At 40.2% G+C, this 17110-nt stretch overlaps 1 protein-coding gene and 1 pseudogene across 5 annotated transcripts in view; one reads left to right on the plus strand and one right to left on the minus strand.

Moving 5' to 3' along the window:
• Window positions 1-17110, plus strand: part of HECW2 (HECT, C2 and WW domain containing E3 ubiquitin protein ligase 2) — a 387653-nt gene that overhangs the window by 334284 nt on the left and 36259 nt on the right. For 4 of the 5 annotated variants that reach the window (XM_057746089.1, XM_057746090.1, XM_057746092.1 and 1 more), the window contains 2 exons: window positions 5084-5204; window positions 6712-6825. In XM_057746089.1, coding sequence (XP_057602072.1) covers window positions 5084-5204; window positions 6712-6825 — 235 coding nt within the window. The remainder of the gene's footprint in view (window positions 1-5083; window positions 5205-6711; window positions 6826-17110) is intronic. The other variant, XM_057746091.1, reaches the window with a different exon arrangement.
• On the minus strand, window positions 4537-4692 carry LOC130859762 (U2 spliceosomal RNA; annotated as a pseudogene).

Here is a 17110-nt window from a genome sequence, read left to right on the forward strand (position 1 = left end):
TAGCATCCCAGATGCTGCTTCTCTCCTCTGCTCTTTTCACAAATATTCTCTCCTCCTTTCCCTCCCCTCGCCTTCCTTTCCTCCTCCTTCTCTCTCCCGCTCCCTCCCTGTCCCTCCGTCTCTCTGTCTCCCCCTCCCCCCTCCCTCCCTTTCTCTCTCTCTCTCTCTCTTCGCCCTCCCTCCTTCTTTGGCTTCCTGCCACCCTCATTTCTCCCTCTCCCTTCCCTCCCCTTTCCCGCAGTCTCTGAAGTAGCTTCATACTTGTTTTTAGAAAAGGTGTTCTGTCCCTTCTCTTTGCTAAGCACCACAGAGATGATCTAGGAACCAAACAGTACAAGTGAAGGATGCTCTCTGGGTAGGCGGGGATGGAGGAGTTATGATCCCAGAGACTGAAGGAAAACCAAATAGTGTCTCTGTCAGAATATACAGGTGTTTTATTTTTGTGTTTTTGTTGTTGTTACTCTCCCTGGCTTCTCACCCCTAATGCTCTCTGAAGATGCCTGTCACTGGCATGCCCTCCAGCTTTCCCCTTTTAGTAAACTGCTTTTAAATTGCCAACGTTTGAAAAATCAGAGCATCAAGTTTTTTTTTAAATAAATGGTATGTAAATAGAAGCATCAACAGGGTCAAAACAATGACCTGAGGGCCTTTTATTACTCTTAGAGAATAAAGCAAAAATGCCAGGAATTCCTTGCTTGTACTTTGTGCCAGCTGTTTTTCAGGGTTTTTCTTAATTTGTTTGTTTTTTGGGGTTTTTTTTTCTTAATTTCCATTGTTGATCTATGTTCCAGAAGATAGAGCTTTCCAGAAATTATAATGCTTGATAGTTTGTTCTCATTCACTAATAGGGAATTGTTTGTTTTTTTTAATGTCATAGGCTTTATTTATTTTTTTAAGTGAACAGAAAAGAAACACTGGTCTGAGCCATCCCAGTGCAGAGGCCTGGCACCAGGTGGGATCAGGCTGAGCTTCATCCCCCCCCCCCCCCCCCCCCCCCCGCCCGCCGACTGCAGACTGAGAGCCAGTCATCAGAGCAGTCTGGGTTCTGGGTGGCACACCCAGCATCAAAAAAGACCCAGGCTTGTCAGCAGTTTAATGCCAAGATTTTTCTAGTATCACCTAGAAAAGAATTCTCTAGTTTGTATATGATTGTGCAGTTTTGTAACAGTATATGGAAATAGTGTAACACTATATGGAAGTACTTTAGGCCGGCACAGCAGTGATTTAAAAAAAAGGTCTAATACCTGTTACTGAAATTTTTTCCTACAAATAATTAATGTAATACCAACTATTCATAAAATCGGCCTTTCATCGGATCACTTCCTATATGTAACATTGACCTTTTTGTATCTGACGTCCTTTTTTAAGACCATAAAGACTATGACATTACTGTCTCTGTAAGAGAATTATATCCTAGAATTTCACTTGTAGTCTTGGTTCTTATTCAGTTCTGTGAGCCCAATGTCCAAGATAATTTTTTATTTCCAAAGTGGAAGAAATATTGTTTCTGCCCTGGATTTTCTTGGCAGTTGCACCTGACTTGCATTACGAATTTGACAAGGGCCAACAGCATAATTTACTGTAATGTTTAAACCATGATGTAATGTATAAATGATTTTTTCATAATAGAATTATTAGCAAAAGAATTTTGCATTTAACAGTTTCTGTCTCCAGAGTCTCCATAATTGAATTCCTTTACCAAGAGCTTAAATGGAGTCAGGGCTAATTTTTATTACGTGTCTGTATTGATATTGATGGAATGCATTATGGCATTTCCCACATCCTTTTAAGCGTCTCAAATTATACAGCAATAGTATATGTGCTGTTTTTTAAAAGTAATCAACTCTTAAAGAATTGTTTCTTTTGAGTCCTGAAAGCTTTTCAGTCTTTTGTTCCTCTTTTTCCTCTTCCCTATCAATGTCGAGCTCGTGAAAGCTGATTCATTATGGCTGCTTTCTGAGCTGTCTGGGTTTACTAGTCTGCAGTTACTCAGACGGCAGCAGTAACAGCTTTATTCTGCCAGTCTGACTGGACGTGTGCTGCCCGGCTGTGTCCCTCAGCCATCCAAGAGAGGAGCCCAGAGTTCATGCCCATCGTGTACCTTCACGTTGCAAATGATGCCTTTCAAATACGGGAAGTATTCCCCCTGTGTTGGTCCCTGGATGATGCCCAAGTGTTTCATTGGTTACTTTTGACCTTCTTGTGGGAGATAATACTTTTCAGCCTTGGCTGCACGTTGGAATCATCTGGAGAGCTGCGTGACACACTTATGTTTGGGTCTCACCCCCACTGATTCTGATGTAATGTGTCCCTGGTTGTGGCCTGGACATTGGAATTTTTAAAAGCTTCCTGAGTGATTCTAGTGTGCCATCAAGATTGAGAACCACTGCCTAGGAGTCTTCTGCATCCCAGACCTTTTAAGGTCAAGTTTGTTTGTTTTCTTTATGGCATAGCTCTTAGCTCTTTGGGTAAAAGATGCATAACTATGCCAGCAGAATTCTGGACATATTATTGATTAAGCCAATTTTATTAAATTCCATTCCCCAAACCCCAGTGTTTCCCCTTGTGTTTAGTATTCACAGCTGTGCAGGTAATTGCAGTAACAGCTAACATTTACACGGGGCTGCTTATGCAGCAGGCACTGCACGAAGTGCCGTACCACACATACAGTAACTCATTTCATCCACAGGTGTGGCCCGGATCTTGCTCTGGAACTCCAGTGCAACGTTTTCTAGTGTCTACAGGGTATATCGACCTGAACAGCTTCGTATAGAGAAAGCCTCACATGCCCCTGTCCAACAGCATCATTTCCCATGCTGCTTTAGCATCAGACAGACCTGGCTCAGATCCTAAATCTACCATTCACTCGCATATGACTTCAGTTTCCTTAGTTACAGAGTAGTGATGACAGTTATAATAAGAACGCCTGCTTCTTAGACTTGGGAGGATTCCCCAAGATCCTCTCCATGAAGTGGATGGTCCCTAGTACATAGCAGACACAACAAATGACAGCTGTTGTTACTGTTTAAAAAGCTTTACGTTACCACGAGAGCTTCCTGTTTCTCTTCCTGACGTATCTACTGTTACCAATTCTTATTTCACATTGTAAAACTTCCTCTGAGTCACCATCTTCCAGGCTAGTCCTCATCTACTCAGGCCTCCATTGCTGCAGCTGCTCCTAACTGGGTCTCCTCCCTCGTCTTTCCCCCTTCCCACCCTTAATCCACTCAATACACTCTCAAAATCATTTCTGAAATAAAACACCACTTGTATGTTATTCCCTTGCGCAGGAACCTGTAAAGGCTTCCCATTGCTTACTGCGTCACGCTCACACTTCTCAGCTAGGTTTTTAAAAATTCCTCTCATAATTTCATACCAAACATCTAATCAATTTCATTTCCTACTTATGCCCCAGCACTCCCCCTCTGCTCTAGGTCCATGCGGTGTCCTCTGTGTCTTCTGAACACGCAGGCAGTGCTTTATTCCAGCTCTTGCTGCCCTGCCCCAGTATAGACTAGAGGGTCTCCCGTGTTTAAAAGGCCTGGTTCCAATAACATCTCCTCCCTAAAGTCTTTTGCATTTTGATCTCTACTTATCCTCATATACTGTTACTTTTCTGTAACATTGACCTCAAATGCATTGTCACTGAGTGGCTGTGGCACAGTGGAGAGCACATGTTTCAGCTAATGGGGCACCTGCCCTCTGTAGCCTTAGGGAAATGCAAGCTAGTTGTTACAAGAGTTTCCAAATAATTTTCAAACGAAATCAGGATTTTTTTTTTTTTACTTGAAATCTCCTAATTTTTAAATGTTGGCAGTTAATTTAAAATCTTTAGAACATTGTGTGAAAAACAAAATAGATCTATAAGGCTGGGTGCAGGCCCAGGGCTATAGTTTTGTTCCTTCTGCTTTAGAGTTTGCATACCACCAAGTTTAGGATTTAGTTGTTCTCTAGTTATTTGATATGTTCCATTACTGTCTTCCCAACCAAGATATCCACTCCAGCAACCCGACCTTCATTTTGAGCAACTGTTGCTGAAAGTAACACAGTGTTAGCAAAAAATAATCATCACTTAGTTGATTCATGCATAAAGATATATTTAAGGAGCTTACCTGATATGTGATGCCTGAGACATCACGATTTTTGTTTTCTGGTTTCTTTTATTGTGTTGTGAAGTATTTAGTGGAAATATCCAGTGTTTTTGTCATGGCGGCTGATTCCCACATCCATCATCAGTTTTGTATCCTGGCTTGTTGGTTAGTCACCATTTGACACAAAACCAGATTTTTCTATGGAAAGAGGAACAAATTGTGTTGCTTGTATATTTTATTAATGATGCTTGCCATGGACTGACATGTATAACATCTTTAGATAATCTGTAGATAATCTCAGTACTTGGAACATATTAAGAATGCAGCAAATCATAGTATTATTTACTCTGCACAACCAGGAGACGTGTGCTTTCTACAGTTATGGCTGAATTCTGTTTTCAAATCAAGATTATTCTACCCTGTGATATGAAATGTATGTAATTATGTGTCTACAATATTTCTTAGTTTTAGTGCATATCTAAAAGAAATTTTTGTAGGTTTTTCATCAAATATGGAAACTCACTATTCTTGCTTTGTGTACCACATACTTTCACGCTGTAACTTCCTACACTTGATCTTAGCCAAAAGGCCGAGAAGCGATCACACTGTAACTTCCTGTCTGATTGCTGTGATATCATCTCAGCAGCAAGCAGAGATAGTCCACCCTGAACGGTTGCCATTAGACATGAGTAACTGTTTGACTCATATTAGTTTGAACTGAAAAGAGGAACATATTTGACTAACACATGGGCACCACTGTAACTCTTCAAACAGGATTGTTATTCTCAACCAAAAGGCCACAAAGAAGACATCTTAAGCTCTGTGATAGCTTTTGACTTGGAGAGGTGAAAAGTGCAGGCACCTAAAAGTATTGCCTCCTTTAACTTGTTAACTGTGGTCTCAGCCCCATGGTAATATTTTTTCATGGTGATGTGATGAATGTCAGGACGTCGTACAAATCCCCACCCTTGTCTCTTTGTGGTTTTCTGTAGGTACTCAGCGTGCCAATGCCCGTGCTCCAGCCCCTTACAAGCGAGACTTTGAAGCCAAACTAAGGAACTTTTACAGGAAGCTAGAGACTAAAGGATATGGACAAGGCCCAGGGAAATTAAAGTAAGTCAGAATAATACAACCCCCAGGATTTGTAGATGGTGAAAGGATGGGATGCAGTTGGGAGTGTAGGAAACGGTTTGTGATTTGGGATGACCAACCTTTGTTTTAGTCAGCATAATTATTTTGGCATGTGTAAATTACAGGATCATCTAAAACATAGTTCTTGAATTAAGCACAATTAAACTTAAGGTTTTAAAACAGACAGGAAAGAGATGACCATGTTTCAGGTAAAAAAAAGGCAAAATTAAAAGCTGATTTATTTTGTCCTCCTGAAAAGCACCTCCTTATTGACTCATCGCATATTCATTAAAGACTTTCACAGTGTCCTGTATTACACATCACTGTCTCCTGAGCTGAGTGTAGGACTATTGCTCAGTTCTGTTTCCTTCTATGAAGTAAGCTTTACTTGTCTAACATAATATGTTATGAATGTCGTTTCTGCCTGTCTTTATCCACCTCCCTTTGAATGGAGAAATTGAAACATCAGCATGTTGTTTGGGCTAGAATTATCTGAATTTCCTACTTACCCATACTCCCTTCAGCCCCACCCCCTGCCCTGTCCCCACTAGAGATCACTATGCCACTTGAGAGAGGACAGAGGAGGGAGGGTCTGACTGTAGCACTGTCAGGACCTGGGTGTGCAAAAGAAGCGCCCAGCCCAGTGACTGCACGGCTCACTGCCCCCCATGCAGGGCTTGCTCAACTGAACTCACAGGTTCGCCTCTCATTACCCTCAAAAAACATCAGCCTGCCCCAAACACCGTGCCTCTCTGAGCTCTGCTTATCAAGGTCTTGCTGATCAAGCTTTCATGCCTTCAGCCTCCTGATCTTCTCCCTTTCCGTTACTATTTGCATTCAGGGCAAATGGACACCTGTTTAAGGATAACTTAAATTGTCATTGTCACAAGTAGATTAATCAGCCACCAGTATCATTCCTGTGTGTCTGTCACTTAGGGAATCTCAAGATTTGCTTAATTTTTCCGTTAAACTAAGCATGACAGTAAACTCCTCTGCTTTGGAGGACACTGAGCATTTGTTTGTCCTTGTTGTTCTCACTGTCATCTTTCTAGGTACTTAGGAATTGAATTCCTGGTACAGGTGAATTCAGGCTTAAAACATTACCTCCTAGGGTTGCTCTTCCTTTCCTAAACAAAAGTTTTGTGTGTGTGTGTGTGTGTGTTTATAATCATTTTCCTTCTGGACTAAACTGATTTGTCCATCCAAATCAGTGGATTTGATTGATTGAACTCCTGCATTGTTTTTACAGGTCTTTGGGGGAGGGAGTGGGGTGCTCTATTTACCAGTGATTCTCTGATGTAACTTTTGTTAATGCTATTAAGAGTTAAAGACAGATGTGAGCTTTATTGCAGACAGTGATGATAGTAAGTCACTCCACTTTTCACCTAGTTAATTGTGGTAAATGGAAATTAAGTGGCAAGTGCCCAGTTCCAGAAAGATAAAGACTAGGGAATAATCTGTATTTTTCAAATTGTCTCTTTATGGACAGGTTAATTATCAGAAGAGATCACTTGCTCGAAGATGCTTTTAATCAGATTATGGGCTATTCCAGAAAAGACCTGCAGAGAAATAAGCTGTACGTCACATTTGTCGGGGAGGAAGGGTGAGTAGCACAGAGAAGTGGCCTGCGAGGCACAGGCTGCGGCTGCAGGCGGATGTTTCCCCACACTGTCCCCTGTGGTTGCCTGAAACAGGAAATCCCTCTGGCAGGAAATGCTGTTCTCATACACTTAAACCTTTCAGCTTTTTTCTTTTTAAAGCTTCCCTTGGTTTTTAAATCATTTGACATAGAAATTCTTTGGTAAAAACTCGTTAACTATAGATCATTTTTGAGAGCAGAGTCTTAGTTTCGTTTCTTCTCTCTGTAACTCTTTCTCTGAAAGGGAAAACATGTCTTTTTTTTCAATTGTAGTTGATTTAAAATGTTGTGTTAATTTCTACTGTACAGCCAAGTGATTCCGTTATACATATATGTACATTCTTTTTAAAATTCTTTTCCATTGTGGTTTATCACAGGATATTGACCATCGTCCCCTGTTCCACACTAGGATTTTGTTGTTTATGCATTCTGTATATAACAGTTTGCATCTGCTAGCCCCAAACTCCCACTCCATCCCTCCCCCACCCCTCCTTGGGAACCGCAGTCTGTTCTCTATGTCTGTGAGTCTGTTTCTGTTTTGCAGATAAGTTCATTTGTGTCATCTTTTAGATTCCACATATAAGTGATATCATATGGTATTTGTCTTTCTCTTTCTGACTTACTTCACTTAGTATGATAATCTCTAGGTCCATTCATGTTGCTGCAAATGACATCATTTCAATTCTTTTTTATGGCTGAGTAGTATTCCGTTGTGTATGTATACCACATCTTCTTTCTTCATTCATCTGTCGATGGACATTTAGGTGGTTTCCACATCTTGGCTATTGTGCACAGTGCTGCCGTGAACATAGGGGTGCATGTATCTTTTTGAATTAGGGTTTTGTGTGGGTATATGCCCAGGAGTGGGATTGCTGAATCATATGACAACTCTATTTTTAGTTTTTTGAGGAAGCTTCATACTGTTTTCCCTAGTGGCTGTACCAACTTACATCCCCACCAATAGTGTAAGAGGGTTCAAAACATGGGCTTTGAGAGAAAAAAACAAGGAATTGCATTTTAACATCTGTGATCTTATTATGTGCATAGGAATGCTAAGTAAATTGTACTTCACCTGTTAAATAAGCTCAGGTTCAGAATCAAAAATTAGAAACTAGTGTTCACTAGAGGGTAGGGGGCGTGGGGGGATGTGGGATGAGTGAGATAGGTGAAGGCGATTAAGAGGTGCAAACTTCCAGCTGTAAAATAAATAAGTCACAGGATGTAATATACAGCACAGGGAATATGGTCCATAACATTTTGATAACTTTGTATGCTGACAAGATGGTAGCTAGACTTACAGTGGTGGTCATCTCACAATGTATAAAAATATGGAATCACTGTGTTGTACACCTGAAACTAATATGATGTTATATGTCAACTATACTTCAATTTAAAAAAGATAGAAAAAGGAGAAAAAAAAAAAGAATCCTTCTATTCTACCTGGAAACCTCCCCAGCAGTAACTCTTGGGCCTTGGTTCTTATTTCTCTGTCCCAACTTTTTCTCTTTCTTTGGCACACCTACCAAAATAACTACCTGCCGTAAACAGAGTCCAGTCTTCTATGACTCTTCCATGAGTGTGCTCATGGAGATAAGGGTTAGGAAATGAGCGAGTGAAGACTCCTACACAATGTTTATTGCATTCAAATAGGCATAACAGTGGTTTTATAACTCTTCAGAAGATGACAGCTCTCACCTCTTCTATATCCCTTCCTGTTTCCTCATTTCAGGTTTAGGTCTGGAGTCTCAGCACCTTCTTTGTAGACATCACCAGAGTGAATTTTAAGAATACTGCATGATTGCCTGAATTCCGGTTGTCTTCTCTTTAACTCTTTAACTCCTGTTGATTTGGATCATTTTAAGGCTACCCCTCTCAGTCTTGCCCAGGAATAAAGTATATTAGTTTATGGAATGACAGTGATAATATTCCACAAATCAGCCATTTGGTATATGTTTGATGAAATGGAGCTGTGAAAGTATAAAATAACGTGCATGTGCTAGAAGAGCTAGATAATAGCAAAAATGATATTCAAAATTAGGCTTCTTGTCCTCCATCCAGGGTTCTTAGACCAACACTGAGATTTAGGCAAAAATCCTGAACTCTGATCTGTCTGAATTTTTCCCTACCCATGGGTCTTTTCACTCTTCCCGCTAGTGACTGATAATTTCTCTTGTCACATCTAGTGTTGTATAGTCTCCCAGATATGACTAGATTAAAGTAAAATGCTACATTGGGAAAACAGTATAATGTGACAGAGTTTGAGAAGCTTGCCTGAGACTTGGGCCTTTCGTTGCTGAAGAGCCTTAATGGACTTCCAGCTTTGGTTAGCTGCCTTAAAGATGCAGGTGCACAATTGGAAATGAAGGCAAATGTTTTTAGCTTAATCACAGGTATGCATGGGATTCCGGGTATTTCCTTACATAGCTAGTCTGGTTTGGATGAGAATACTTTTCCTCCCCCAGAACTCTGGCTGCCTTCCCTCATTGTTGGACCACAGTATATTGAGGTCTCAGAGATGTAGGCAAGAGTCTTTGGAAGCCCTGGTACTTAGGTTTGAATAGAATAGATGCTTATCATGCTTGATCATCCTAAAGCTGTCTCCCTGTGATCTGGACTGACGTCCATTCCTAAGAGGAGGCCCAGGCAGAGTGGGGCTTGAAGCCTCTTTATTTAATTGCCACTGATGTCCAAATGTTTCCTGCCTCCATTACCTGTCTTCTTCCTGTAACCCCAGAAGGAAAATAAAGGGGAGGATACTTTGAGGTGTGACCTCAGCCCTCAGGGACAATCTCTTAAACAGGTCCCTCTGCATATGGCTTATTGAAGCTGGAATGGGGCCATATAATTTCTGGTCTCATGGCTTTATCATGTCAGTATCATGCATACAGATTATTAGATATAGACTTTATTTTGCTATTAAGGCATTGGGAATACGTAATAATGTTTTGAAAGATGAACAATAGTATGCTTGCTAAAAACTTGAAACCTCAAAACAACATAAAATTAAGAAGTTATTTAAGCCTTTGTCATCTTAATACATTAAAATTAAAGATCATAACACTTCTTTCTGGATTATAATAAATACCTAAAGAGAAAGGCTACCTAGGTTTTTCTGTGGAATTCTAAAATGGAGCTGAAAGTTCTCTGTGATTTTTCCTTCATTAATTTTAATGCCCTCAAAATGTGTCATTTTGTAAGTTCTTCATGTCTAGCTCTGGTAATAGGTATTAAAAATGTATACGCTTAGTGCCCAGATGTTGGCTTGTAATGTCATTCTTCAGTAACAGGGACTAGGGCTCCTTGGAGAGATGGCTGATTCTAGGACTGGGGCAGGAAATATACAAGACAGCGCCGGAAGCATCTTGTGCCAGAAAGTATAGAGGAGCTCAGACAGCTCACAGTGATGTCAAAGGAACACAAGAACCAACTGAAAGAGCTCCCAGTGGTCAAAGCTGGAATAGTTTGAGCAACAAGATAAAGTAGCATTGGATTAGAATCCCAGAGTATAAAATGAATAGCTTTTGGGTTGGCCAAAAAGTTCATTTGGGTTTTTCCATAAGATCTTTGAAAAACCCAGTATACTGATATAAATACATAAATAAATAAAGGAGAATGGACAAATCTCCTATACAGAAGATTTCCAAATAATTGTGCATAATTCCCTGCTCCTTAATTATAAGTTGCACATAGTGACTTTCTTCCAAATAGTACAGCATGCAAAGGGGGGGGGAAAGAAATAAGTCTGCAGTGGAGAAGCCTGACACACACACAGCAAGGTGATCAAGGCTAAAATCTAAAATCGACATGATATATCCTGTTGATAGTATGTACCCTTGGTACGACATGATGAGAATGACACTTTACTGTCTTCCTCCAAAAAACATGTAACACCAGTCTCATCAGGAGAAAAACATCAGATGAATCCAAATTGAGGGACATTCTACAAGATTACCTTACCAGTGCCCCTGAAAACTGTCAAGGTCATCAAAAACCAAAAGCATCTAAGAAACTGTTGCAGCCAAGATGAGCCAAAGGAAACATGGCAGTTAAATGTAATGCGGTATCCTGAATGGGATCCTGGACCAGAAAAGGGACATTAGGCAAAAACAAAAGAAATCTGAATAAAGCATGGGTTTTAGTTAATAATATATCCATATCGGTTCATTAATTGTAACAAATGTACTGTACTTATGTAAGATATTGGTAAGAGGGAAGCTGGGTGTGAGGTATATAAGAATTCTTCCTACTATCTTTGCAACTTTTCTGTAAATCAAAAACTATTCTAAAATAGAACATTTATTAAAAGAAAGCATAGAGTCAGGATTTGGGGAGATTTAGAAGTTGTTTCCCTGAACAGCTTTTCTTATTTCTTTGTTGTCTGGTGAGCGATTGCCACCAGGGTAATTTTTGGTATGTGTATAGTTCCTTTTGCACTTGAGGTCAAGAAAGTAATAAGTATATAGATACAGTTAATTCTGTGGAAGGAATTAGTAGAGGTTTTGGTATGTATAGAGTATTGCTTTGTGTTGCTAAAGTAAACTTTGTTATCTGTGCGGGAATAGTACTTTGCAATTCTAATTGATACCATCTCGCTGATTGTATTTTGTACCTGTCATAATCAGGGTCTTTATTTACAATAGATTAGTGAGGGCATAAAGAGAAAGGGATTTATTTTTAAGAATAATGCATCTATCTGCCTGCTCTCCAAAAAGCTGTGAACTAGCAGATTCACTCAGAGATGTTAGCTCTGCTTTAAAATGTTTTTTTTTGCATACGTCTTGACAGGTGACATATAGGTGGATCTTGAAATGGAAGAGCTGAGGCAAGAGAAATGAGGGGAACTGTTATAGTCATAAGTTTACAGGACGACTGCAAATTCCCTGTGAGGTAGAATTTATCCCAGAATATTAGAGGTGCCTGTATTCAATTAAAACTACAAAAATAATTCTAGAGCCTATTAACGTAAGTATACTAGTTGACAGCTAATTATTATATCTCACTAAAATAATGCTTCATGTTAGCATATAATATCAGGTTTTCCACTTTTAATGATGTTAAGACTGATCAGAGGAGTTGTGAAACTATCTGAGACCCAGGTGGAAGCCGTACCAATTAAATCTGAATGGGCTGAGAGTAAGGCCTCAGTAGTTTTTAAAATTCCCCAAGTGATGCTAATATGTGACAAAGTTTGGGAACCACTTGATTAAATGATGATAACCTAATCCATCTATTTATTTAATTCCATTTAACATACCGATCATTGCTTAGATCTATTATTTCATTATGGTATACAAATGATGGCTTTTTAAAATGCTGTCATTATTTCTGCACTTATTAGCTAGACTTCTGTAAAGAAATTTTCCTCATCAGCTATTTGGTTACTGTAAAGTACAGTTTCTGCAAGAAATCCTGACTAAATTTGTCGTATTTACCTTAACTTATATTAGAAGTGGTTTTGGCTAACTATAGCCTATGCACTGTATGTGGCCCATGCCTCTTTTTGTACAGCCCATAAGCTAAACTTGTTTTTTACATTTTTCACTGGGCATTAATAAGAATAAAGAAGAACATGCAACAGACACATTATGTAGACTTACTGAAAAAGAAGGAGAGGGAAGGGAAGGAGGAGAAGGAGTAGGAAGGGGAGAAGAAACAGACTGGATGTGGACCCCAAATTCTAAAACATTGATTACGTGGTCTTTTACAGGAAGATTGCCAACCCCTGGTTTAGAATAAAGAGTTTGTGTCCTAGCAGATCACTAAAGGAAAAGATGACCAATAAGGTTTTGTTTGTTTGTTTGTTTTTAAATAAACTCATGGACTTTAAAAAAAAATGCTTCATGTTATACTTGGCTTTTGTATGAAAAGCAGACCGTTTCTAAGCAAACCACTGTGATTGCATTTGGTCAGAGCTGGAGGTTTTGTTCTAGTCATGAAAATTTCCACCCAGCTTAATTTGGTTATCTGCTCTTGCAAAGTGGCGAAGGGGAGAAGACAGCAGTGGTGGAATGGCTTAGAAACTGGGTCATCTTGACTGAATGTGGTGGGAGATTGCATGCACTGGCTGCCTCTTTCTGCTGTGCTTCTTTCTGCTTAGAAGCTGCTTCTTTAGGAAGGGAGCCATTAGAGTACTGCATGTTCTCCAGTGTGCTATTTTCTTCTGAAAATAGTCCTAGCAACTAAAGCTCGTGTGGCGTCAAAAGTTAGCTAGGTAGATTATCGTGTTCTGATAGGACATTTTGGGCCATTCACTTCTTTTTATTTATTTATTTTTATTGAAGTATAGTTGACTTACAGTATTGTGTTAGTTTCAGGTGTACGTTCACTTCTTAGTACCCAAAACAAGTGAGGAAATGATGGCCTGGATAAAGAGAGGATGTTTACACTGCGATTGCCTCACCTCTTTTTTTCTCCATGGCCAACTCTATAAAAGTCACCTTTCTTTAAGAAAGAATGAGTTCATTATATGTAAGGTGCCATCTATATGACATTAGCCATCTGTCTTGCAAAGCCACACTTGGACCAGGGAGGGGATGCGTGCAAACAGTTTTAGTTTGGGGATTTAAGAACAGGTGAGCTCTTCCTGTGATATCTCTACTTAGACAAATGAAACAACTAGGGAGGATGAGATCCGAAAGGTTTTCTTGGGTCCCTGCTTATAAGATAACCAGCAGCTCTTATATCTGACTGCTCTAGACGTTGTTTGGGGTCCTGTGCTTGACTATTTATTCCTCAGAAATTTGTAAAGCTTCAAGTGAGACTTTATGGTGCTGCTTGTTTTCTTCTAAAAAAAAGACATTTGCAGGATAACGTAGCTGATCCAAACCATGCTGAAGAAGGGTGCTTCTGTATCTAGACTTCAGCTTGGTATCACCAGGTAAAACTTTGTCATAGTAATTGCTCACAAAATTCCTTACTCATCCATCCCGCTTTCTCAAGTGGCTCAAGAACGAATGCCTTGCTGCTATAAATATCTGAGGGTGAATCAGGTGTGCAGGCCACGTGTGCCTGAACCAACTTGTAAGAAAGCAAAGCATTCTATCTTCCAGAAAACTTGTAGGATATGATAGTGAGACTTTCCAATGCCACCATCCTCTTTCATTTTGTAGTCTACTTCCTTTGGAATACTTTGTTTTTGGTAAATTTTAGTTGAAAATAAAGAACAGGAGAATAAAACTATTTATTTTAACAAATACTGGACGCCACTAACAACTCGGGTGGTGTTAGTCCGGCAACGTGATGGTGTTTAAAATGCCTTATCAGCACTTCATGGGGGCTCAAAGCGACATTGCCACCCTAAAGACATCTGTGCTTGTTCCGAAATGGCCACAGATGCAGCTGTTGTGTGGCTACACACCCGTTGTCCGGAGTTTCTGTATTTCCGTGCCAAGTCTTTAGCTGTGGAACCAACCTAACTGGCAAAACAGGAATGTAACAAATGATCCCTGTGATATGAGTCATATTAACTATTTATATGAAAGAGGTTGCTGAGACATTACAGGAAGTGCATGCATAAGGTATCCTGCTGGGACACGTCTTATTGAATTAGGTAGACATATGTAATTTGTAATCAACAACCTGCTCTCAGATATGTGATTCTAAATTTCAGATTATAATCAAATCAAACTTTAAAAACTGTCTTGGCTTTAGAGTGACTCTATCAGTGCTGCTGGAGTTAAAAAACAGCAGATAAAAGCCTGAGGGATTGAGGAAGATACATTTTCCTCCTAGAGGAGCTGCTGGCTTTGTTCTCTCTTGGGAAATAAGGAGTTTTACTTTTCAACTTGATGCCTCAGGGAATATTCATTGTATCTTTACCCAGATTTAGTTATTATCATGAAAAAGGAACCAATCAGTAGGTCCACCTTTGTTGTTTTAATAAACTTTACCATATTAGAAGATATTAGACTTGGAAAAGGCAAGGAGCAGGCTTTCTAAGCATAATTCACTTGACCGATTTCTGACAGTGTTTGCTAATTGAGTTTTCTGTTAAGGACTGGCATTACCTATTAATGCACTGAATATAAAGCAGACTTGTACAAAACTGTTCACTCTGCTAGATGTCAAATAACAATGTAAATTATATTGAGTTCCTTTAGAGAGCAGCAGACAGCTCCACTCAGTGATTCAACAATATAAACTATGTATCAGACTAAGTACTTGGGATCCAAAAGTGAGAAAGACATAGTCCCTGCCCTCAGTAGGGTTACAGTTTAGATGTGTGTCTGGGGAGAGGCAGACACATAGACAGACAGTTACGAGATACTCTGCTAAGTGCAGTATTATTAGAACACTAAGAGTTGAACTCAATGGAAACCTATTTCTAACTGAATGCCACTGTTTAATTTTAAACAGCTAAAAACCCATTTTACTTATACCAGTTGTCTCTTTGTAAAAAAAAAACTGACTCATGAAGTGTTTGGCTCGTGTTTCAGCTGTCTGTGACCCTTAGCATCGTGTGCCTTGATTGTGTCTGAAGGCTTCTGCAGAGCAGGGACCTTGCAGACCAGGGCTCACTCACGGTCTCATGCTTGGTAGCTGCAACCAGTCCTGGAGGTTGCATACAGGCCTAGGATATCGTCATAATCTTACCTTTCCTTGAAGTGATCCTCACTGAAGAAGGGGGCTTAGAGTAAGTTAGGTTTTTCAATAAAGTAGCATTTTCCTCCTCCTTTCTTTTGTAACAGGGGAAACTTCTGTAAAGGGCCAGATAGTAAGTATTTTAGGCTTTACAGGCCATACATTCCCTGTTGCACCTACTCAACTTTGCCTTCATAATAGAAAAGCAGCCCCAGACACACAAACAAATGGGCATAGCTATGTTCCAATAAAACTTTATTTACAAAGCCAGGGGGTGGGCCAGATTTGGCCCCTAGGCCATAGTTTGCCGACCTCTGCTCTATAAGCAATGTTGTTTTTAGTCCCGATGAACGTGTAAAATTTGTTGAAGGGTGGGCTGCAAGGAGTAATAAACATTACACTTGGCATCAGGAAACCAGTGTCAAGGCTTGGATCCTCCACTGCAGCTTTCATTCAGTACAAGTCAGTGATTTCCTTCAGCCCCAGTCCTCTCAATGAAGTGAGGGGATGGACAAAATGACTGCTAAGATGCCTTTGACTGGAGACCTCTGTTTCTGAAAAGACACAGGGGTCTGAAATTCACCATAGATAGGAAATTTAGAGAGATGTTTAGCATCCACAGGGATCCAGGTAGACTGGAATCATGGACTCAGTCTCACAAAGTAAAATTTAGTAGGGAAAGTATAATGTCTAGTACTTAGGTTTTAAAAAGGTACAGTGACGTGCAGACAGGATTGGAGAGTCCTAGGTTAAAGCAGCGTAGGTGAAAGGTTTGAACTGATGACTAGCTCACGATGAGTCAACAAAGTAAAGTGACTGCCCCACGAGGCAGGGTGACAGTAAGCTGCATTAGTGGAGAAAAGTGTCCAGGAAAAGAGGTCAAGAGCCCTTTTTAAGTTTTTGCTGATGAGACCACGCCTTGAATGTTGTAATCAGCATAGACACCACCCCTTAGGTCAGACTTTGACACCTGGAGAGTGTCCAGAGCAGAGAACCAGTGTGGTGAGGGAATTCCCTACCCTGCATTGAGAGGGGGTTGAAAGAAAGTGTCCATGTTCATGAGTGAGGAAGGGACAGGAGGGGACAGGCACCAGGGATATGAAAACTGCTGAACTTAGAATTCTTATAGAAAATGACGTGGAAAAAAAAGGTACATCTTTAGCATCTAGATTAATACCCAAAACATAATAGACACTCAAGTATTTGTTGAAAGAAAGCCTACAGGTATGTGAAGAACGTGCAGGTGGAAGAAGTATTCTGCTTGTTCTTGGTGGCATCAGAGAGCACAGCTAGGACAGTGGAAGGAAGCTACTGGATGCTGCCTTGGTCTCGGCGCCAGGAGGCTGCTTTGGGAGTCCCCAGGGTAATCTGAGCATAGTCCCACTGTTCCTCGTGGCCCCCTGGTAGCCACGTTATATTCAGCCGCCACAGAAGGCAGTTCTGTCGTGTCACCTTACGGCCTCTCTGGCCCTGAGCGTCTGCTGTGTTTGCATTTTTCTGTACACCTAGGTTTCTTGTCAGTCTACACTCCTGTCTCCCAGAGTGCAGTGTGGACTGGTGATGTGCGAGATGACTGCAGCTATTACATAAACTGACATTTTTTATTTTAATATTTATATGTTTTTTTAATGTGTATTAAAAAAGGAATAAACCTAGCATGTTATAATTC

The sequence above is a fragment of the Hippopotamus amphibius genome, chromosome 8 (genome assembly GCF_030028045.1).
Source record: "Hippopotamus amphibius kiboko isolate mHipAmp2 chromosome 8, mHipAmp2.hap2, whole genome shotgun sequence".
In the NCBI taxonomy this organism is placed as follows: Eukaryota; Metazoa; Chordata; class Mammalia; order Artiodactyla; family Hippopotamidae; genus Hippopotamus; species Hippopotamus amphibius.